The sequence below is a fragment of the Ctenopharyngodon idella genome, chromosome 1, assembly GCF_019924925.1.
Source record: "Ctenopharyngodon idella isolate HZGC_01 chromosome 1, HZGC01, whole genome shotgun sequence".
Taxonomy (NCBI): Eukaryota; Metazoa; Chordata; class Actinopteri; order Cypriniformes; family Xenocyprididae; genus Ctenopharyngodon; species Ctenopharyngodon idella.
This window is the reverse complement of record NC_067220.1, coordinates 21,254,181-21,279,099: the sequence shown is the minus strand read 5'-3', so window position 1 is coordinate 21,279,099 and position 24,919 is coordinate 21,254,181. Positions and strand designations below refer to the sequence as shown.

The window sequence follows — 24,919 nt, the reverse complement described above, 5'->3', positions numbered from 1 at the left end:
AAATAAATTTATAATGTATAAATTATAATAATATTATAATTAGAGAATAATGGTAATATTTTTCTAGCATTTTGTTTTCAACATTTCTTGCACTTTCTGAACAATTGTTTTTAGCAGTTCTTATATTTTCTGAGCAATGAAAGTGTGATGATTGCGCAGCAGCAACACATGATAAAACCATGTCTCGCTCACACCAACTTGAAGGGAAAATACTGATAGATTTGCAGTTCTCTTGGTACTGATTACCTTTTAGTGAACTGTGGCCTTCCTGCTCCCCTTCAGTGTGTGTCTGAATGGGGATCATTTTAGCGCTTAAAGCATCTCTTTTTCATGAGGACTGATCAATAATACACATTAATCCTGCACTGCTACCCTGAGCATGAGCTATGGGTGATAAATGAACTGAAACCTTCCCTCTGCTCTGCTGGTTTCTTACTCATATTCCCTTTATTTTTTATATTTTCTCTGATCAGTTGTCTTTGTTTGTGTCTCCTGTACAGATTTTAGCCTACACAGAAGGCTTGCATGGGAAATGGCAGTTCACAGAGATCAGAGCAATTTTCTCTCGGCGCTATCTGCTACAGAACACAGCGCTGGAGGTCTTCATGGCCAACAGGAGTAAGCTTTGATCAGTTGCTGTTTTGGAAAATCTTAAAGGGGGTCATATTATGAGGAATCAAAATTTATTTTTTGAGGAGATTGTTATACTATAGAAAGCATGATTCAAAACTCCAGAGTTTCAAAAAACAATTATTAATTTATTTATTTTTTAAAAAAAACCCTTTACTAACAATGTCAACCTCAGAGAATAAAAAATGGATTTTTTTATATATATATTTTAATTAGAATTATTTATTTAATTATTTAATTTAAAAAATGTATTAAAATTTTGAGTTTTTGACATGACTCCTCTACTAAAACTCTACTAAAAATTCTACTTTTTATTTGCACGCAGTGAATGAAGTATGTTAAATTCTCACTCCTCCCTACAGCGGCGATCATGTTGAACTTCCCTGATGCGGCCACAGTGAAAAAGGTGGTGCATTGTCTCCCCAGAGTTGGAGTCGGCACGAATTTTGGCCTTCCTCAGACCAGGTATGAGCTGCATTTCATCTCAATGACACTTGCACAACTTGTGTGGGACCTCCCGGAAGTATGTGATTTGAAGTCTGCCATCTTTCTGCTAGGGCTGTGCGATACGGACAAAAAAATTACTATCACGATGGTTTGATCAATATTGTGATTTTTAAACAATATTTCCTTATACACATACTTGTCTGCATGATTTTTTTTGGAAGCCGGTTTTATTGACGATATTTGCGATCAACATATCTTTGCATAAATTATATGTGACAGCACTGGTTATTTCTCTATGCCTTCTTGAATTATTTTTGTATGTTGTGCAGTTCGCAAATGCCTGTATTATACTATATTTTTGTTCACCTGGTTTGGAATGCGTGTGTAAACGTGCTAGACAGACGTCTTTAACCATTGCGCTCATGTCTTTTGCAGCATGTCACGCATGACACAGTGCTCAACTTTTAAAAAAACGTATCTCTAGACCTGCTTCTCATGTTTTTAACTGCATTCTAGATTAATAGCCTTTACTCTGTTTTGCCGCAATGATAGTTTGACAGGTCTTGCAAATGACCTGGCTCTAAGATACATCATCTCTCCTGTATCCAAAATATCCCAAACAACAGATGTTAATTTTTTTTTTTGGCCAAGTCTTTATCCTGCCCTGAATTCACCTTCTCTTGTTACAGTATGTGCTTTCTTCCTTGTCGAAATGGTAAACCCGCTCTTTTCTGTTCTCGCACTAGATTTAGGCACGCTGCATTCAGATTATACACTAAGGGGGCTGGTGGAAAAATTATGTTTTCTGCAGTTTAGAAATCGTGCATGCTCACATTGCAATTTTATTAAGATTTTGATTAATCACACAGCCCTACTTTCTGCCATCTTTGCTCATGGTCGCTCAGTTCTGCACTTGCAATCTGTTGGCCAAGCATTTGGTTCTACGTTTGCGTACAAGTATATTTCTGGCCTAACACTGCTTGTTTGTATGTGTTAATGTGTGTATGGTGTGGGGGCGGCTGTAACACTGCCTAATTACCTTCGCACAAACACAATTCACATCATTTATTTATCTCCCCAACTGAGAAATAAATACAGGGGCGAGTGCAGAGCCTGCAGGGCAGACTTGGAACACAGGAAACACACACTGCTACAGTTGTAGTTCGTCTAAAGAAAAGTTTGAAATTCCATCGCAATATCCTTCTAAATCAGTTTTATTATTAAAAGTAAACATTCATTGAAATTGAATAACTATGGGGTAACAGAATATAGTCAATATTGATCAGAGGGGTTTTTGTGTGGCTATTTAAGAATGTATGACGTGCAGAGGTATTGACCATTACAGACCGCCCTCTCCCGCCATGAATTCACTGCCCCTCTGCTAACATTCGTGTGGCATTTCCTTAGCGCTGTCACAGCGTTGCCTCTGTGTTAGGAGGGGCAAAGGGCAGTGGAAACTTCAGAGAGGCCTAATGACTGTAATCACGCTGGGTGACAGTGATGAATTCTCTAATTTCGCTTTGTTTTAATTGGATGGAGAGTCATTTATTTTAGTGTCCACATATTTGCTTGCACTGTGCATGTTCACTTAACAGGTTCCCACATTACCCATAATGCCATTGTGTGTCTGTGTTCATGTCTGGATTTGGATGTAGGATATATATTCAGAATTCTAGAAGAGTTAGTTTCTCATTGATTCTGAATCTGATTGGCTGAGCGATATTTCATATAACAGTGCTGGAATGTTTCACTGTTTGTATCAGTCCTGTAGTATTTGAAAATTGGCTTCTTTGGTATGTATTTTCATTGGTGCAAAATGGCTAATTATACTATGTCTATTTTTATGCAAATGTTGCATGAAAGCAATTTTCCATAGATTTAGTTTTCTGTTTAGAAGTCATGATGTGTGACTGGGGATCTGTTGTTGAAATGAAACTTTTCCGGCAACTTCATAAGCCAGCAAAATGCTGTAAAAGTCCCGAATTGATGTATTGTGGGATAAGATGTATTGTTTTTCATAACTGTTTGAGCATGAACAAAGATACAGTGTTCTGAATGGCATGTAAAAAATGTTTAAGCCAATCACAAAATTCTGAAGAAACTGAAAATTACTCTGTGCCATTTATTTGTAGGCCTGTGACATGGGATTAAAAAATCATGATCGTCAAAGTGGATAGATGCTGAAACAAAAGATACTTTTCTCTGTCCGAGTGGTAAAGAAATTAGCCAACAGATTACTAGATCAGTTAAAGACTACTGTATATTACTATTTTTCTATATTTCCATCAAATTATTAAAATAAGTATTTTCATTCACTAAATTTTATGTGTGGCTTATGCCATACTGTGTACAATAGTTTATAGGCTATATTATAAAATACACTGAAAACAAATGCTTAATTTGGATTTCTTATATTTGAAATGTCACATTAAATGGCATATTGTAAATCAACTGATTGGCAAAGACTCACATTTCAGGTTACTCTTTGAATTTCTGAATGTAGTTTTTCTTTCTCTGACAGGCGGATCTCTCTGGCCAGCCCGAAACAGCTCTTCAAGGCCTCCAACATGACCCAGCGTTGGCAAAGACGAGAGATCTCCAACTTTGAGTACCTCATGTTCCTCAACACCATTTCAGGTAAAAACCAATGATACCTGAATGGTCACCATCCATCACCAGACGTTCTCCAGCTGAATGTACTAATGAATGAAAAACACCTTTGCCCTGCAAATGAAATATTGTCATGCCTTTAGGACATAGAGTTAGACAACTTATAAAGATTGGAAAGGAATTTGGACAAATACTGAAAGGCCACGTCTCTGAAACTAAAACTAATAGATGTTAGCTGTACCCTGTAGATACTGTTTCTTCAGTCACGGTACACTGAAAAATAATGGATGTAGAAACAGTTTTCACTCATTGTTAGTAAATGAATAATAATAGACAATTACAAAGAAACGGCAAGTAACACTGAAGTAAACTTGAAATTTTATTGTATTGAATAGTTTCTCTTGTAAAGTGTACAATAATCTTTGTATTTACAACTTCGCAAAATTTCAGTGACTCTATTTAAGGGACTCTATGTAATTAAGGGACATGATGACAAAGTGAAATCATGGTCATGATAATGGTAACAAGACTCAAGGAAATGTGTTTTGACACTCCTTGTGTTTCAGGCCGTACATATAATGATCTGAACCAGTATCCTGTGTTCCCCTGGGTAATCACTAACTACGACAGTGAAGATCTCGACCTCACCCTGCCCAGTAACTACAGAGATCTGTCCAAGGTAAACACATGACCACATGACACACACACACACACACACACACACACACACACACTCACACTCACACTCACACACACTCACACTCACACACACACACACACACACACACAAACAAACACTTTGAGCCAACAACCTGGACCTCAGAGAACTCCTGTAGATTCAAAGATTGAAGGACATGTCTGAAGTAAAGTTTTGAAAACACGAATACACGGGAGTATTTGTGTGTGAACCCTGTCCGGCAGCTTTAACGATGAGGCTGAGCCTGATAGACAGACGTAACTGTCTAGTGAGGGAGGGAATGACTGCCGCTCTAGACTCATCACTGTGAGTCTGACCGTACATGTAGTAAAGCGCTTGCGGCCACGTGCACGTCACCTCATGCCAGGCACCCTCAACCGCAGACAAGTCAGATAATGGGCCCGTGTCTCTCCTCCTCCCCTCTCCCCCTCAATCAACCCCTCAGAAGCCCCCTACATCCCGCCTCTCACCTCCTCCCCCATTCCCGTTAGCCAGCCAGCCTCCCTAAGGAGCTAATTAATGAGCGTAGTAGTACTTGAGCTAACCACACAGATAGACTGACACAGCTCACTGCTGGGAACACCAGACCTGCCTTTGTCTTTCTCAGTCTCTCGCTCAATACATAGGTATCTTAAATTGTATCACACCATTTGAAGGAAGTTCAGCAGGATTTATATCTTTTGCCGATAACATTTTTTTTTGGTCTCTTCTTGATTCAACAGTATGAGTTGCATACACTGTTCTTACACTCTTTTCTTTTAAAAACAGAACTTTAGGTGGTGTGAAATCATATTACTGGCCAGGGACGTTGATGGTTATACTGAAGAGATGTTTGATATAATCGTGATATATATATATATATATAAGTAAATATGCTGCAATTCAGTGGTGGCAAATAAGATGTACACTAACATTCAAAAGTTTGGGGTCGGTAAGACCAAGGCTGCATTTATTTAATCAAAAATATCGTAAAAACAGTAAGATTGTGAAATATCATTTTTCAGTTTTCAATTTGAATTTTCAACAGCCATTACTCCCGTCTTCAGTGTCACATGATCCTTCCGAAATCATTTTAATATGGTGCTCAAGTAACATTTCTTGTTATTATCGATATTGAAAACGGTTGTGTTGCCTAATATTTTTATGAAAAAACAGATTATTTCAGGATTCTTTGATAAATTTAAAGTTCAAAAGAATTGGATTATTTAATTGAAATAGAAATCTTTTGAAAAATGATAAATGTCTTTTACTGTTACTTTTTTTTTTTAAATTGATGCATATTTTACCCCATTAGTGTTTTGACAAATTTTGAAACAGATTTTTTTTTTTTAAATTAGACAAAAGTGGTACTGGTATACATACTGTACCACTGGTGAAAATTCTTCTCTTTGAATAGTTTTCTGTAGAAGTGTAATAGTGCAGCATGTTAATTTTATTATTATTATTATTATTATTATTATTATTATTATTAATTTTATGTCTTAACGTTGGTTTTAAATGTTTCAAAATTCTTTTTTTTTTGGTATTCCAGAGGTTCAGTATGGACTGAATTTTAGACCCCACTGTATATTGAATGTGTTAACATACATATGATGATTAGATATACCTAGGCTCTTCAAGAAGTTTCATTCGAGGGCCGGATTATCAAATCAGGTGGGGGGAGGGGGGTCTTATTGGTAAAAATTATTTTATTAATTATTAGGCTTAAATGAAAATATTCTCACAGTGAGACTTGGTAACCACAGCTAAAACCATATATGGCTACTCTCTACCACTGTCAAATTATATTATATTATGATATGTTATATAGGCCTATAAAAAAACGCATAAACACAGGTACAAACTACACCTTAACAAAGACATGAATTACATTCCCCTACCTAATAAATATTTTGCAATATAAATGGCTATAACATAGTTTTCAATATAAATATTCCACATTTCCACAAACCATGGTATATTTACTACAGTTCATTTATGGTAAATGTTTGTAAGGGTGGTGATTTTGGGATTTAAAAGTGTTTTTCATGGCATGTTTCTCCTGTTTTCCTCATCAGTCTGGTTGGGAATGTTGAGGCTGTTTCATCCGTTTTAAAACTAGTTTAACCATCGAGTGATTTGTAATTTGTAAACAAGAGGTATGTGTTGAATTTAAATGCTTCTCACTAGATGTCGCAATGCTGTTTAATAATGGTATCCGGGAATAAACGCAGCTCCTTTAAGATTTCGTTCCGTTATCCACGGGGCCGTGCTGCGTAGTTCAAAGTAAACTAGTGAAACACCTGAAATCAGCGCTATTTGTTCTGTATTTGTTATTATTGACCAAGAAACAACTACAGATGATGCAGTGACAGAGCGGTCCGAATGAATCCGAATCTTTTCAGATCATTATGCAAGCGCGTTTGGCCAATTCACAGGAAAAGAAAGAATCGAGACAAAAGAATAATTAATTCACGAATGATAGGTATCGCTGGTTCAGTCGACAGAAATACGGGACACACATAATAACTGCTGAAATATTCGCACGGAAAACATTTCTCAGGTCAGTCAGAGGAGCGTGCATGGTACGAACAGTGCGTATATAGCCGTACAGCTGCAGGCGCCACTGCGGCCACGTATCTAACCAAATTTAGCCGCACCACCAGGAAAAGAGGAGGAGGGAGATTGGGTGCTGCGGGCAGGATGAAGATGATTGGCGGGCTGGATTTGGCCCGCGGGCCGCTAGTTGATGAGCCCTGAGATATACTGTATCTTACGCTATAATATAGCATATTACAACAATCTGTGGTTAAATTTTGGTTGCCTTTTCTCCTAATCCACATTACAGCTATTCAAACAAGGACAGTGTTCTCCTAAATCAGGACTCAGACTCAAATACGTCAGGCTAGTGAATCGAGGTTGTTCTCCTGGTTGATCATTCTGTGGTCCTGACCTTGGTCTAATTGCAATCGATTGTTGTGTAGCGAGTTTACCCCTGAACTACTAATAGCTGCTTTGCTGAAGTGACAGTGATTAACCAGGATTAGCCAGAAGATAGAACATGCTATTTCAATCTGATCTGTTTTGTCCTGATGATGATGGTTATCATCATTTTAATTAAATGTGTTTCACTTATGTTTGTATTTCAAAACCAGTGTCTTGAAGAGCTCCTTTTTCAGTGTAGACCTGATAAATATTTCATGTCAAGGAGCTGGGGGGCACTCCTCCAAAAGAATGCTCTTTACTTGCATTGCACCATTTGGGTAATTGAGTTGCAGGACAAAAGTTGTTTTAAAATGCCTCCACCCTCAAACTCCACTTTAAAAGTGCTTGTGAAATCTTGCCAGTCACTGCCTCAAAAATGACCATCAATTTTATGTAATGGTGGCCAATGGAAGGAGGACAGAGGATTACTTTTAGAGCTCAGATGATCGAACGAGTGTCCACTCTGACCCAAAATGGCAGAATAAATCAGTTCTAAGAGGCAGGAAAACAAAGGACTGAGAGATAATGGAAGATGAATTCCTGTGCAAAAAGAACCATGAGGTTTCAGAAGTCACCCTTACTGTCTTTCGTTTGAGATCATTGCTCACGTATTGCTCTCCAGTGGAGATTTATATGTATGATGCTATCTGTATCTTCTGCATTGCCTTTAGCAAAGAATTGTCTCAGTGTTTTACCAATTCAGATCCGGCAAGCACCATGTTTTTTTAGGTACAATATAGGTCTCTGCAGTATATAACGGATATAATTACAAGATTTTCAGTATTGCCTTGTATATAAAATCTGTAATGTCTGAATTTAAGTTATTAGTCTCTGAAAATATTATTCCGATCCACTCCGTGAAGGCTCGCATTTCTCATTCAAACGACCAACCAAAACACGGCATGTTGCAATCTGTGACAAAGCAGATCTTGAGGTGGCAATTTTTAAATGTATAACCAGTGCGGGATTTGACATTTATGGTCGCTACTGAAAATGAAGATGAAGATCACTAAATAAAGGCTTGAATTTAGGTCTGTTCCTCAAAATATGGATTCTAAAAGATTTGGATTACACCACACAAAATAAAATTGATTAAATTTGTGAATTTATGTGTTTTATGGTTATATTGTCAGTCACAGCATAGGACTATACTGAGAAAATGCCCTTTGTGTCCCACGGTGAACAAAAAATAAATATTACATTATAAATAATGGTTAAATGATTACAGAAATGGTATTCCTTTTAAAGCTTTAAAGTGGTGTTGTTTAACATTATGTAATCCTTCGAAACAAGTTTGCAGCAGAAGTTACACAGAATAGAACAAAATGTTACCATTTCATATTAAATAGATGAGTAAACTGCATTTAATAAATGCGACTAAAACATAAAGCCATTGCTATGATAGATGAAAACAATGGAATCAAAATATTAATGCCATCCATGATTTTAATATTCATGAATAAGGATTCATACACATTTGTTCATACGTAAATAATTTACGTTTTAGTGTTGTTCATATCAATACTGTACATTACAGTGTCTATGGAAATGTAAGTAAAACCACACTAAAAAAAAAAAAAAAACATACATATAATCATAAGATTACATTTGAGTGGCAGACAGTTATCTTTCACCCAATACATACTTGGACAAATAAATATACACAGAGACACTCACATCTGTGGCCAGCACACAGCTTGGAGCATATCTCTTTATTTATTTATTAATTTGTTCTTCCCCTGTGCTGTTTCTTTGCAATGGCTTCTTCCCACTAGGTTAAAAGACAACAGTCCTATAAACCGTCCTACATCACCCTCGCCTTTGTTTCTCTCTCATTCCCTCCCTCCCTCAAACTCTCTCTCGAGTTTTGACAGCCTTGCCTTTATGTTCAGTCAAGCTTTCAAGCCTTAGGGAAAAACGGAGGCCGAGCAAGAGCCCACCCCACCCTCTACAGCGAACAACAGCAAATCTCAACAATCTTTATTACAACTGCTTTATTCATGCTGTTGACATAGGCAATATCAGTGTATGGCCAGTAGACCATGACAACACAGTCTTGCCTGTGAAGGCCATCTGAACATTGTATAAGCTGTGTGTCTTTCCTCTTTTTGTCCTTAACCCCTCCTGCTCTCTTGTCGTCTGCGTATGCCACATCCCAGCACTGCTTTGATAGAAGCAGGTCATGTGGGACCTTTTACACAGCGAGGTGAAATTGCCATAGACGCTGTGTCACATGCACTGTCTTTCCTGCGGGCAGAGGAATGTGCTTCATGAATTTATGTTCCTTTTGTCTCATCGTTATGACCCCACTGGCTTTCTTATCATAAACTCTAACCTCTTCATGACATCTGGTGCAGCCAGAGTTATCACTGCAGCCAGAAAGAACAAAACTGACACAACTGAGTGAGCTTACCAAATGGATCACATAGTAAATGGGAACAAAAATATTATTCCTCTGTTCATTTAAAGTCATGGATGTTACGGAAGTAGCAAGGTTATTCATTTATTTATTTATTCTATATTGTGACCTTATGTGCATCCAAGTGAAATGGACTATCACAAAGAAAAAAATGTAGGGCTTAAACTTGGTTCTATCCATTAGCTGTCGATTGGATGGAGGCAGATCTGAATTCAAATTTGCAGTTAACTGTAAGAAAGGGACTTGATTTAAGTGGAGTAAATGATTGGAGAAGTTTGATTAGTAGGGGTGGAAATCTTTTGGTACCTTATGATTCGATTCAAATCGATTCTTGAGGCCACGATTCGATTAAAAATCGATTTTGAATCAGATTTCAATTTGATGTATGCATAAATTTGTTTCTAGCTTACTGATTTGTGTTACCTTTCCTATTTGACTGTGGTAGACAGTTTAATGTCCTGAAGAAAAAAATCCCACTGAATTAAATGTGAACCTTAAAATTTATTTTGTTTTTCTTCCCATTTTAGTCAACCCAATATGACTGCAATCATTACACACATGACTAATAGTCTTCTGTAATAAAGCAAGGCAGGTCATTTTATTTTATTTTTGATATTAACAATAGGAACAAAGAAGCAAATTACAAACAGGACAAATACAATAGAAAAAATATACACATTAAATAAACTACATTTTTCAGGTACAGTAGCCTAGGTTTATTTAACATGTAGTAAGAAATACTACATAAATTGAGTAATCAAATGTAAAAATAAAACACTGTATAGTCTTTACTGTATGAATTAAATATAAATTGATTCATGTGAAGTGATTCAGTCAAAAGCAGTGAGTTTTTTTTATTAACATTAATGAAACCGACGGTAACCGCTATGAGGCCGCTGTCCCTTTAAGAATGAATGCACGGATCTAATATATTGTTACACATCCGATTTTCTTCTAACTTCTTACGTTTGCGTAGGACATAACAGACTGTGTTTACGTGAGTACTCTACAAAATGTGCATTCTGACATAATTGTGTGTGAATTTGATCATGCAAGCGCAATAAGGTGTGAAAGAGAACTGAATTCAGGTTCGTATGCATCTGAGAGGCGGCATTTGTGCTCGCACTTCGACTAATTGTCATAAATAAAACTCTAATGTTTCAATAACTTTAAGTATTACTGGAAAGTTAAAGAAGTGTAACACTTTAGAAAATAAATTTTTGAAATTTGTGAATCAATTCAAATCGGTAGAAGATACTCTTAAAAATGCTGGGTAAAAAACAACCCAGGTTGGGTTGAAAATGGACTAACCCAGCTGTTGGGTTAAATGTTTGCCCAACCTGCTGGGTAGTTTTATTTAACCAACTATTGTTTAAAAATTACTGTATTGCTTGCTTAAAATGAACCCAAAGTATGCTGGAAATTAACATTTATTAATATGTTTAATAAATGAACATTTATTAATAAGTTTAATAAATAATAATGAATCAATAAACATTTATTAAATTTCTTATTAATAAATGTTCACCTTTTGATTATTATTGTTGCCTCTGGTAATTATGTGTCTGATTTCCAACCTATTTTGAATTCATTTAAGCCAGCTATATAGTAATTTTTAAACAATAGCTGGTTTAAATAAAACTGCCCAGCAGGGCAAACATTTAACCCAACCGCTGGGTTTGTCCATTTTCATCCCAACTTGGGTTGTTTTTAACCCAGCATTTTTTAGAGTGTATCTGTCATTGATTAGAAATAACAAACTCAAAAAAAAAAAAAGTAAACATTCATGGCTGAATCGTTCACAATAAGAACATTCAGATGCATTTAGAAAATAGGGTGAATTTCCATTTAATGCCGACTTTAATTGTGATATTGTGATAACAGAAAATTAAATATGATTTGCTAATACGAAATTTAATATTTAATCCAGTATATTAAGAAATATATGATGGGTAACATCCTATACTAGTGTAGTAGCAGATAAAACAAAAGGTGTCCTGGCTAAGGCATAATATTATATTTGTACATTAACAAAAATAACACTGAATGTATTGACCTGTTTCTATACCCTCACAGTCATGTCGTTAATGGCATATTGATTTGCCCTGCATCACGGCATTTACTACCTTTTCAACTGAGCACTAGATACACATTCACACCTTCTCTAATATATGCTTCTGTCTTTCCTCCATATACAAATACTGAAACTTCCTAATTCTGATGCCAAAGTTTCATTCATTCACATATTTATTTTGATAAAGTAGATAAAAAAAAGTTCTTTATTTAGTGTTTAGTCATTTAGCATAGTTAATCTAGTGATATACCACATTGCAGCACTTTTGCATTGCATGCTGTGTTTCAGTGCAAAAAAATACATAAAAATACTTTCAGTGCAATTATTTTAAGTTATATTAAGTGCTTTAAGGCACTATCATTCTTTTTGTTACTTCGGCTATTATATTTTGGGATTTATTTGCAAATGTCTATGATGTTTGCCTGCTGCAGTTTACCCAGCCCTGTTACAACCTGTGGAAGTTTAAAAGAATGGTTTGTATACATTTTCATCATGGCAGTAGTAATTTGTTACAAATCATGTTACAAATGATAGCGAAATGTTATTACCATGTATATATCTAGGTCTAGTGAAGCACACTTCTGGCATTTAAATAGTCGAATCAGGTGCTTAGATCACAGTGGATGCACATATTTTGGGCTATTTTGTATAATTTGTTTGTGCTATTACCTGATTTGAATAAATCCCTTCATGAATCGTGTGCAAATAAACAAAGCTATCAATCGCAATTCATGAATTCCCCTCTTAGAAACCCTGAATTTTGATCGGCGTGGTGAAGTCCGCATACTGATAGCTACTGGCAGTCTGTTCAGATTTGCAGTCTAATTAAAAACATTGGGGCAGCTCATTTATTTGAGCCGTCACTAGAGAAATATTCAGCAGTGCTGCCAGAGCGTATTAGGGTCGGTGGTGTGCGTTCACTCCATCACACTGCGCTGGGGTATGGGGATAACCCTGATGAACGACACTGTCATGAGACCCTATTGTACAGGAGTGCCTCCGACGGTAATTTACTGCCGTAAACAACACGAGGGGCTCGCACGAACACACACTCATATACGCGCACACAAATTTACACATTCACATAGAAACACACTCTCTCACACACACTGAGCTATGACAGAGATGTTTTTTATCCTGCTCACCCTTTTCTTTCTTTAATGAGGGTCCTGTTATTACCGCAATCAATCAGTTAAATCGCGCAATGTTTAATTCAGTATGTGTTCTCACCGTAGTTGCCACAAGAGAGCAGACCGTGTGTCATTGTCAGCCCAGGGCTGCATTCCAGTTTAACACACACACACACACACACACACGGATTGCATTTGAGTGCATGCAGCATGAGTCTATTACATTTCAGTGGCAATTATTACAAGCTTTAATGATTTACAATCAAACATTGATTAAACAGTGCTCCTTTTTAAATCCCAATTAAATCCAAGACGTAGTTTAATCACGATTATATTAGAATTAGTGGAACATAATTAACCTCTATTTTTAAATGAGACCCAAAGCCCTTGGCCTTGTTGCACAGTGTTAAATCTCACATAAATGCCGGCACACATGGACACATATGCACAGTGGAGCATTAAAAGATACAACTGCATTGTCCTAGTACCATTGTGATCAATAGAAAAACAGCTGAGGGCCCTCATTACAGAGCTATGATATGAGAAGGAGATTGAGATGGTCAATCTGTCCTGCCCACTCTCATTTCAAGGAACTTCATCATTCCGTTACTATTGATTGAACTAAGGAATGAGAGACAGACAGAGAGCTGCAGTCATTTTCAAGAGTAATAAAGACTCAGCAGGGTAATAACAATACATATAAATGAGTATTTAAATAATGACCTGCTTCCATGGGTTCCTTCAGATCAATAAAGAATTAAAGCAGCTAATCAATGCTTTTAATACAACCCAATGCAGGACAAGATTAGATTAGTATTAGCCATATATGAATGCCACATATGAACTTCCCTATGAAATAACCTTTACTATTAATGTGTAACACCATTATGAATGTACAAATATGCACTTACTGTTCAAAATTAACTATTTAGCAAGGATGCATTAAATGACAGAGATTTCAAATAAATTCTGTATTTTTGAAAATATCAAATGCTGTATCAAATCAGTATATTCGAGTAATTTCTGAAGGATCACATGACAGTGAAGCCTGGAGTAATGGCTGCTGACATTTCTGCTTTGCCAACAATGGCAGTGTAAATGGGCACAATTATTTTGTTTGGTGACAAACAGAATTTGGTCACACTTCATTTTAAAATGTTTTTGTTACAGTGTAATTATACAGCTAAGTATAACTGAGTAATATTAATTAGCAACATGTACTTACTATAGGGCTTGGATTAGGGTTTAGTTTGGATTAGCTGCTTGTAATTATGCATAATTTACTGTTAGTAATATAGTAAGTACAGGGAACAGGGACACTGTGAAATAAAGTGTAACCTAAGATTTTATTTTTCACAGCTACTCACAGATATTGATCTTTAAAATAACCTATCATTTACTAATCTATAATGAAACTTAATAGCTTTAAATTTATTTACATAAATTATTGTCATTAACAAATTATTATTTTACCCCCAACCCAACATTACTTTTCTCATATTTAACGCCTGTTGGCCTTGTTCTGATAAACAACTTCACAGTTTATGGCTTTGGTTCTTGAACATATACGCTTTTTTAATGCAGTTTTATGTGCATTCCCAAAATGTTGTCATTTCTCATTACAGCCCATTGGTGCACTCAACCCAAAGAGAGCTGCATTCTTCTCAGAACGTTTTGAAACATGGGAGGATGAGCAGGTGCCCAAATTCCACTACGGCACACACTATTCCACCTCCAGCTTTACTCAGATGTGGCTACTCAGGACTGTAAGTTGCATGCACGCACACACACACACACACACACACACACACACACACACACACACACACAGTCACATGCAGATGTCACGCACAACAGTTTGTCTAACACCAAACTGCACAAAACAAAATACCAGTTTTTAAATCTTTTTTAATAGCATCAGAGATAAAGGCCTGTCAGTGCATTATTTTACTTCCTTTAATGTTTATTTTGTCATAAAATCTGTTTGTGTAGGACAAATAAATGGGACATGATCATAATCGTCCAAATGATTTGCCACTTTAAAAGGGTTTTAAAACAGACAGTGACTCTGTGCTCTTCATGCTGCAGCAAAATGCTACACATTCATCATGTGATCTGTTATGAAACACATTGCAACTAATTGTTGTTTATAATTGGGCATGTGTGTGTGCACAGTCAGGTTGATTTATTGTTATATTGAAATGTAGGCCTTATCTGCATACTAACAAACTCAGAACACATTGCTCATCTTCCCTCCATCCTTTGTGTACTAATATCTGCAAAGAACAAAGACATGGCACTCTGGAGGAAAAATACTTCATGGTTTATAACACAATATTTTGAGCAAGCATATGCAGTTCTATATTAGTTTTACAGTTATGAAGTCCCATAGTCTTCTGCAGCTCTCAAATCCTTTGTTCAGTGTCAATTACTCTGCATTTAAATTAGGCCTGTGTTTTATTTTTAAAATTTATTTTTAATGTATAGTCTATTCACCTTATAAATTCTTCACACAAAGAGAGAGAGCTAGAGGTCACTAACCCATTTCTGGCCATCCCTGTAATTGTTACAGTTTTTCACTTTCATTGCCATTCCCTGTTGGCCCATTGTATTGATCCCATCTCATTATTATCAGGCTTATCCCAAATCCACTTCACCAAACACCCTAATTCATGTACCATAGCACAAATCAGCAACCTCGTGATATTGAGGCTCTTGACAGAGAAAAGGAGGGCATTAAATTCAGTCAAGCACCCAAAAGCTTCTGCGTAATTAGGATATTTTTCTTTCATGGTGTAGCTTACCGGTGTTCTATTCACTCTAATTGCGTCCTTCTCATTGGGGAGGTATTGTTTCAAAAGAACCACCTATTGATTCTGCACAAACAAGATTAAGCATGATTAGAAAAGAACAAATAATGCACTTGTAAAGGCTTTACTGTCTGACCGGGGTTAATAACAGGTTTCTTTAGCATTCAGGTCCTTTTTTTGGAGAAGAGGATGTCATTTAGTGCACACAAATTAGGATCATATTGTATAGGGCTTTGTTATTAACAGCAGGCATCTATGCTAAATAAGAGATTTGACTGGGTTGCACTTAGTGAAAAATGTTTAAATTGGAGGATAAATATTGATCAAAGTAGACTCGTAGTTATTAAATACATGATCTTTGTTCAGTGGAATTTGCCCTGTAGTTGTTTTAGGTCATAACATGACTTTTTAATACACGTTTTAGCATGAATGTGTGTGTGGAAAGTCAGACGTTTTTTTCTTCTCTCTTATTCTTAGGAGCCTTTCACAACATTCTTCCTGAATTTCCAAGGTGGGAAATTTGACCATGCAGATCGCACTTTCTCTTCAGTGTCCAGAGCCTGGAGAAACTGCCAGAGGGACACATCTGATGTGAAGGTACGTCCACGTATGTGCACACACACGCATACAGTATGTATGAATTGTCATATTACCGTCGAAATGCTTCATATTTTTACTTTAAGTTTAATTTTATTGTTAACATATCCATATTTATACACATGCACAAAGCTGTGCTTATTTCTTCTTAGTCAGGTATCAGCCGGTCCCTGGCCTGGATTTGGTTTTCGTCTGCTTGATATTTTGTTTTTCACAAATGTGGAGACTATTACATGATTAGACGTTTCTCTAGTGAGTTGACTTCCTCTTGGTAACCGGAGCTTGCTGGGCCTTGGTGTGAGGCCAGTCGTCATGGAGACACTGCAGCTCTCTGGCCGGCTGCCCCCATCACCTCTCCATAAAAACTGGCCCTAGCACATGTACGGTCACAACCAATCCTTGTCATGCTACCATGAAAGCGTCAAGGGTCCTTGATCAAAGCTTTAAACTAATCTTGATTTCAAACTTCCCCCTTTCCTCCCTTACACTCTCCCTCGCGAAACCCTTCACAACACTCTAACCCTCAGCTGAACCTTTTGTCATTCGGCCCCAAACCAAAGTCAGACAGCAATCCTAACTGTGCTCTGTAGCCCCTCAGAGGCCCTTAAAGTGCTATGCATTGACTTTAGCAAATGTCCAGACCTCTTGAAATATTCATTACAACAGACAGCCATTTTGTTAGCACGCTCGTTGCATGCTGGCCTTTTTTCGGGGGCTGATTGCACTCACTTGATAAAAAGACATGTGGCTCACATTACATGGTCACACTTGATACCGAAAGCTTACTCAAAGCCCAGTTTGGTTTCTGCGTAAGGTTGTCGCTGTGCATCAGAGTAACAGGATTGGCGCACATCAAAACTGAGCGGAGGACTTGACTAAAAACCTCGAAATCACCACCAGTTTATTTGACTTTGAAGCTGTGTAACATTTCAAACATGCTTTGCTCAACCTTGCAAAAAAGGTCTGATAGGTGCAAATCAGAAGCAAAGAAGTGCCTTCAAATGTAATAATGTATCAATTTGCCATGCTGTTATCGCTTTTTTAAAAAAAAACAAAAAGCACAGCAGTCCCCCCACATTTAGAAACACCCCCTCATTCTACTAAGGGGTGAAAAGCCTTTAGCAGTTTTTGTGTCCAGGCTAAAGAGAGCTATAATGGCGTAAAGCCATGATCCTGTCTGTCTCTAGCCAGGCAAACTCTGGCCTGACCTTTAACCTCCGTCCCCTGACCCCCGTGCACTAGGCTGAAAGCAGTGCGGACACTGAAAGTTTCCCCTCAGGGGAATCAGAGAGGACCTAAGAGGGGGCCCAGGGGCACCCCTCTCTATTGACCCGCAGCAGGACAGGATTTTGGATCACAGGTTTTGCCCTCTGACCAGTTCTGCTCAAGGGCCATTGCACATAATAGCTCCTCCCGTACCCCCGGTCTTGGTCTCTCTCTCCCCCACCACTGGTTAAGTGGCTTTGGGTCTTTGTGCCGCCAGTGAAGACGCCAAATTTACGCCAGACTTTATACATGAACCTTAGGGCGCCTGGTGCCATTGTAAAATTGTGACCTTTTTGTTTTAAAGACTTCGGTTTTAAAGAGAGAACCAGAAAGAAGCAAGGCAGGAGGCTAGTTTTGAACTTCCACCATTTGTTTGCTCACCTAATTGGCCACTAGCTATGCACTGTGGAGCTGTGTTATATATACATACCATTCAAATTTAGGGTCTCTGTGTGTATGTTATGTTAAATTAAATATGTATAGTTTAAATTCTTCTTATATGGATTTTTAAATTTAGGCCTAAAATGTTATTCTTCTACATAGAAACATTAACCATGTAGTTTTCGCTCTTAGCTTTGGCATTGACCCATCATAGAGATCGGTAGATTGGTTCAGATGTCAGTCTGTGATACAGAGTGTTGTGATAGACTGTCAGTTAGATGGTTCTCCCAAGGGACTCATGTTTCTGCAGAGCAAGAGCTTGTTTATCCTCCTAGTACTAACTTAACACTTCCAGCTTGAGTGTGTTTATGTGAATGTGTGTATATGAATTTATAAGATATAATAAGATGCAGAGAGAACGATGATAGGAAGAGTGGAATTTTTTTTTAAGTTACAGAATTCAAAAGTTACTGAATTACGAAATGACCCATTTAAAGCAAAAAAAAAAAAAAAAAAAAAAAAGCTTTACCATTAGACCAACATGTCATATTTAATTAATTTTTGCTCATCCGTGGATTTGCCCAGTGACCTACAAAATCCTGAGATCGACAGGGTCAGATATTGGAATTAAGTTATCGAATGTTTCGTCATTTTTGAACACTTAAAGGGTTAGTTCACCCAAAAATGAAATTTCTGTCATTAAGTACTCACTTTTGTGTCGTTCCAAACCCGTAAGACCTTCGTTCATCTTCGGAACACAAATTAAGATGTTTTTGATGAAATCCAAGGTTTTTTTAATCCCCCATAGAAAGCAACCTAATTACTGTCATTCATGGTCAAGAAAGGTATTAAAGACATTCTTAAAATAGTCAACATGACAGCAGTGGTTCAACCTTAATGTTATGAAGCGACGAGAATACTTCTTGTGTGCAAAAATAAAACAAAAATAGCGACTTTATTCAACAATTTCTTCTCTACCCTGTCAGTCTCGTACGCAGTTGACGCAGTGAATGCAGTTCAGCGCTTCCATGTTTACATCAGAACGCCAGCTCAGTATTGGCCGACGCTGTTCACGTGAGCACCACGATGCGTGTGTGTGATGCTGACGCAGGAGCCGGCCAATACTGAGAAATACGGACTTTATTGTTGAATAAAGTCATTATTTGTTTTTTGTTTTTGCGCACAAAAAGTATTCTCATCACTTCATAACATTAAGGTTGAACGACTGTAGTCACGTTGACTATTTTAACCATGTTTTTAATACCTTTCTGGACCTATGGGGGGAAAAAAAAACCTTGGATTTCATCAGAAATATCTTCATTTGTAACAAAGGTGAGTACTTAATGACAGAAATGTCATTTTTGGGTGAACTAACCCTTTAAATTGATCAGAAAAAAATGATTGTTCCCTCAAAACACTGTAGTTACATGTAGTTAAAAGATCATGTTAAATGATAACTGTATTCATAAGCTTTAACTTGTGCTAACTTTCCTTTTTCCACTTTCCTCAACACTTTTTAAAACAATGTGAAGCCCATGCGTGTCATAAAGGAAGAAAGAGGTTTAGTGATGTTTACCATGCTTTGAATGCAGTGTGCCACTGCACTGCTGTTTTTATGTTCTTTATCAGGATGACGTGCAGTCGCTCTTTCTGTGAAGATTTTTAAATATAAAACTGGAGTAGCTCCTACCGGATCTCTCATTCAGAGTGGCAGCGTGGTGCAGATCAAAGGCTAAAGATTCAAAGAAGGAATAACTGATTCCCCCAGTCCTGATTCCCATTTAATGAGCTGTTATATTGGATAGCTATCTAGTATGTTTAGAAATACTTGAAACTGGATATATCTGTATTGCACAATAAACTACATTTCTTTCATGTTTACTTTCTTGTTTGGAATGAATTATTAAATGAGATTCAGTGAATACATTTTTGAAGTGTTGAATCAGCGGTAATATAGCTAATTTAGGGTTCTCAAAATCATTGAGATAATGCAAGCAATTAATTAAATGTAATATAAACCTGAACATGCTAAATGATTGACAGACAGAGACTATTTCTGAGTTTGGGCCGTCCTCCATCACAGCAACTGGTTTATTGGGCTACTGTCACTTTAAGAACTGCCGCTGCCTAACATGACGCGGATCTGAGGCGCATCTCATTTTCTCACAACTCTTTGGCGTAATTCTGTTTGTTATTGTTTGTTCAAATGCGAAAGAGAACTCAATACTAGCACGCGTCTTTCTGTGCACACGATCCGTGTGTCACCTCGTTTGTCTTGTGGTGCTTGAATGGTTTAAAAGCATTTGCGTGGAGAAGAGCGAGATATAATGTAACGCTAGCCAAATTATGACGGAAAAAATGGATGTTGCGTTAATTTCAGTAAATATTTTTGCATGTTAATCTGAAAAAATTAATTGCATGCATTAATTTTGACAGCACTAACATATATATATATATATACACACATATATACATATTGACACATTTTATTTGGTTTTCTTTCTTTAAAAAGGAACTAAATTTAATGCATCAGCTACCAAAAAATTATGAGATTAATTAAGATTACATTTTTAAATTGATTGCTAGCCATAATCTAATTATTTCATCATTTAATAATGTGAAATTTGTAGTTAAAAAGGCTCTTCTTTTTTTTTTTTTGTCTCTCTCACAGGAGTTGATCCCTGAGTTCTATTACCTCCCAGAGATGTTTGTCAACTCCAATAATTACAACCTGGGAGTGATGGATGATGGGACGGTGGTGTCAGATGTGGAGCTGCCGCCTTGGGCCAAGAGTCCTGAGGATTTCGTACGCATCAACCGACTTGTACGTTCACTCTTTGTGTCTCCATCTCTTTTCTTTCTCTCTGTCTCTCTCCATCTTTCTTTATCTCCCTTATTAAATTGCGGTTAAAGTGATGATCGCAAGTGACTATGGCCAGCGTGCCTTCCTCTTTGTATCTGTGTGTGTGTGTGTGTGTGTGTGTGTGTGTGTGTATGCTAACGCTGTGACCTGTTTTATGCTGATAATTACAACTCTGATATCAGTCTGACTCTCCCATTAATCATCTCTTTCTGTGCGTGTGTGTGTGTGTGTGTGTGTGTGTGTGTGTGTGTGTGTGTCTCTCTCTCTCTCTCTCTCTCTCTCTCTCTCTCTCTCTCTCTCTCTCTCTCTCTCACACTCACACACAGACACACAGACACACATACACACACACACACACACCCCTCATCTAATGTCACTGTTCTGACATGCACACAGATGTTCACACACTTTCACTAAATCTGTGTGTAGGGTTCCACAGACTTTAGCTGTTTTGATCAGATGAAGTGCTGGTTGCTCTTTGATGTGTGAATGTGCTATAGGACAGTAGTAGTCACAGACGCACTGTTTGTACTGTTTTAAGCAGCACCGATGCTGCATTAATTGGCTTTATATCACAGACATAAATTGCATGCCAGTGCTTCTGTGCAGTGTGTCAAGTGTTCTGACACAATCTAAACTAACTGCATGGGCAGCTTGTAACCTGTAATAAGTGTACATTAATGGTGACATGAGATCCTTTATTGTCATATCTCTTATATCTTTAGGATAAGCTGTCATCCTCTATATCTGCAGATGCCCCTGTTCTGGTTCCTTTTACTGTCTTGATATCACGTTGCTTTTGCTATCACGATGATAGAAAATTAGGCCATTTGGAGTGAAAGTTTTGGGAATGACAACCAAATTTATATATGGGTGTGACTGTGAAGAAGACCATTGGATGCCAATATTCTCAATATTCTCAATATTCTTTTTTTTTATTATTATTATTATTTTCATTTACATTTTAGTGAAAAAATATTAGCAGACATATTACTGACAGTTTTCTATTTATCATAGAATCTTGAAAATCACAGTTTCCACAAAAAAAATTAAGAGGCACAACTGTATTCAACAAATCAGCATATTAGATTGATTTTTGAAGGATGACACTGTAGACTGCTTTAAGCAGTGATGGCTGCTGAAATTCCAGCTTTGCCATCATAGGAATACATTATATTTTATAGTATATTAAAATTTAAAAAAAGAGTAAATTTAAATTGTAATAATATTAGACTCTTCTTAAAGGGTTATTTCATCCAAAAATGAAATTTCTGTCATTAATTACTCACCCTCATGTCGTTCCAAACCTGTAAGACCTTTGTTCATCTTCGGAACACAAATTAAGATATTTTTGGATGAAATCTGAGAGGTTTTTTTTTATCCCCCATAGAAAGCAACATAATTACCACATTTAAGCTCCAGAAAAGTAGTAAAGACATTGTTAAAATAGTCAACGTGACTACAGTGGTTCAACCTTAATGTTATGAAGTGATGAGTCGGCGTTTGGACGTAAACACAGAAGCGCTAAACTGTCTATACAATGCAAACAGCATAGGAGAATGACAGGGGAGAGAAGAAATTGTTGAATAAAGTCGTTTGTTTTGCTTTTGCGCACAAAAAGTATTCTCATCACCTTATAACATTAAGGTTGATCCACTGTAGTCACGTTGACTATTTTAACAATGTCTTTACTACTTTTCTGGACCTTGAATGTGGTAATTATGTTGCTTTCTATGGGGGATAAAAAAAACTCTTGGATTTCATAAAAAAATATCTTAATTTGTGTTCCAAAGATGAACAAAGGTCTTACAGGTTTGGAACAACATGAGGGTGAGTAATTAATGACAGAAATTTTATTTTTGGGTGAACTAACCCTTTAAGAAACTTCTTTTAAAACATTTAAAAATATTACTCACTCCAAATTTTTGAATGTCAACTTATATATGTATATGCATAGTATTGTAGGGTTTCACTCCCACAAGTTAATTCTGGGTTATACTGATAGAACCTCAAAACTCCCATAAAAACAGAAATAGTATCTGGATTATCTATCCTGTATGGGCAGCTACTGTACTATTACAGCTAGCCAGCACTGATCCCACCCCTATGTTCAACTGTTCTGACCATTCTTACCTCAAAACTGCTCTCAGATCAGTGTGATACCAACTCCTCACTCCTCTTCCGCACTAATTATTACCCTATGAATTCCCATAATACACTGTGCCTTATAATATGAAAATGATAGGGGATGCAGCTGATGCATCTGTAATCAGCTTCCATTTCCTTACTTTCCTATATAACAGGATTTATAAAGTTGATCTCAGATCATTACAAAGGCTCAGTTTTACTAACACCCAATTAAGCTCAATGTACTGTATAGAGCAACACAGAGAGACACAACATGGATCAATTGACTTGGTCGAGTGTGAAGATTTACTATTGATCTGGACAGCAGGAATTGAGTGAAGTAGATGGACAGGCATGTAATGGAAAGACCATGCATGTTAACCTGCAGTGCTGTGCAGTGACCATTATAACATATTACATTACATTACATAAACTTGACAAGCAAAGTTCATTATTAGTGTTCTAAAAGCTTGAGTTTTTCTTTTTGTTGATCCAAAGTTTTTTTTACTTTCCAAACAAATACATTTAAAGTGTTAATTCACCAAAATATGAAAATTCTGAGAACATTTACTCACCCTCATGTTGTTTTTAATGCTTAACACACATGAAGATATTTTCAGTATTCTCTTATCATTTTTTTTGTCCATCCATTGAAAGTCCTGTGACCTGTTTTATGCTGATAATTACAACTCTGATATCAGTCTGACACTTTCATTAATCATCTCTTTCGGTTTCATACACACACACACACACACACACACACACACACACACACACACACAGACACACACACAACCCCCTCATCCAATGTCACTGTTCTGACATGCACACAATTTCACTAAGTCTGTGTGTAGGGTTGCACAGACTTTAGCTGTTTGATCACTATCAGATGCTCTTTGATGTGTGAATGTGCTATAGGACAATAATTGTATGTTGTGAGCAACACCAGTGCTGTATTAATTGGCCTTTTATCACAGACTCTGCCTGCCAATTAATTTGTGCTTCTGTACAGTGCATCAAATGTTCTTACACAAACTAAATGCATGGGCAGCTCGTAGCCTTTAATATGTCTACATTAATGGTGACATGAGATCCTTCAGCTTTGCTCTCACAAGAATAAAAACTACATAATTTTAAAAAGTGTTATTCTAAATTGAAACAATATTTCAAATTATTACAATTTTTTATAATACTTTTGATCAAGTAAACCCTTAAGAACATATTAGACTTTTTTCCCAAAACATTTTAAAAAATCTTACTGACCCCAAACTTTTGAATAGTACTGCATGAAACACACATGCATAATATTGTAGGGTTTAACTCCCACCAGCTAGTAAATCTGTGTTATATTGATATTATATAACCTCACGCAGCCAAAGCCAAAGTACATCCATATTAATCAAGTGGTATAATCAAAGTAGGCTAAAGTGACACATAGCTTTATGTGTTGAACAGATTTAATTTAGGGTTTTATTTATATATAAACATTGATCAACGCACATAAGTAGAGCACATCAAATATAGTAAACACAGAAGCTCTACGGTGCTTACTTGACACATGAAAACCAGTGAGGTTTCTTCTTTCATGTCAAGCAACTTACATTAAACTGCTTGATTCATATGAAATACTTTTAATAGTGTCTTTTTGTGCTTTAAATGGATGGACAAAAATAATGAGCAAATATTAAAAGCATCTTCATTTCTGTTCCGAAGATGAATAAAAGATGTGTTAAAGATGACAGAATTTTGTGTTATCTCTCCCTTTCAAAGTTTCATCTACACATTCCTTATTATTAATTTTATCCACATTATATAATAATAAATAAGCCATTCAATCATTGTTGGCAATGTGATAATATTATAAAAATTATAAAAGTAATAAAAGTATTGTCGATAGTGCAGTG

The 24,919-nt window shown here is 36.7% G+C and overlaps 1 protein-coding gene across 6 annotated transcripts in view; it reads left to right on the top strand.

Moving 5' to 3' along the window:
* The window catches only part of lrba (LPS responsive beige-like anchor protein), a 259,976-nt gene that overhangs the window by 185,158 nt on the left and 49,899 nt on the right, over positions 1 to 24,919 (top strand). For all 6 annotated transcript variants that reach the window (XM_051892487.1, XM_051892501.1, XM_051892479.1 and 3 more), the window contains exons 40-46: positions 501 to 618; positions 993 to 1,095; positions 3,599 to 3,714; positions 4,254 to 4,366; positions 14,597 to 14,737; positions 16,259 to 16,378; positions 20,697 to 20,849. In XM_051892487.1, the coding sequence (XP_051748447.1) occupies positions 501 to 618; positions 993 to 1,095; positions 3,599 to 3,714; positions 4,254 to 4,366; positions 14,597 to 14,737; positions 16,259 to 16,378; positions 20,697 to 20,849 (864 nt within the window). The remainder of the gene's footprint in view (positions 1 to 500; positions 619 to 992; positions 1,096 to 3,598; positions 3,715 to 4,253; positions 4,367 to 14,596; positions 14,738 to 16,258; positions 16,379 to 20,696; positions 20,850 to 24,919) is intronic.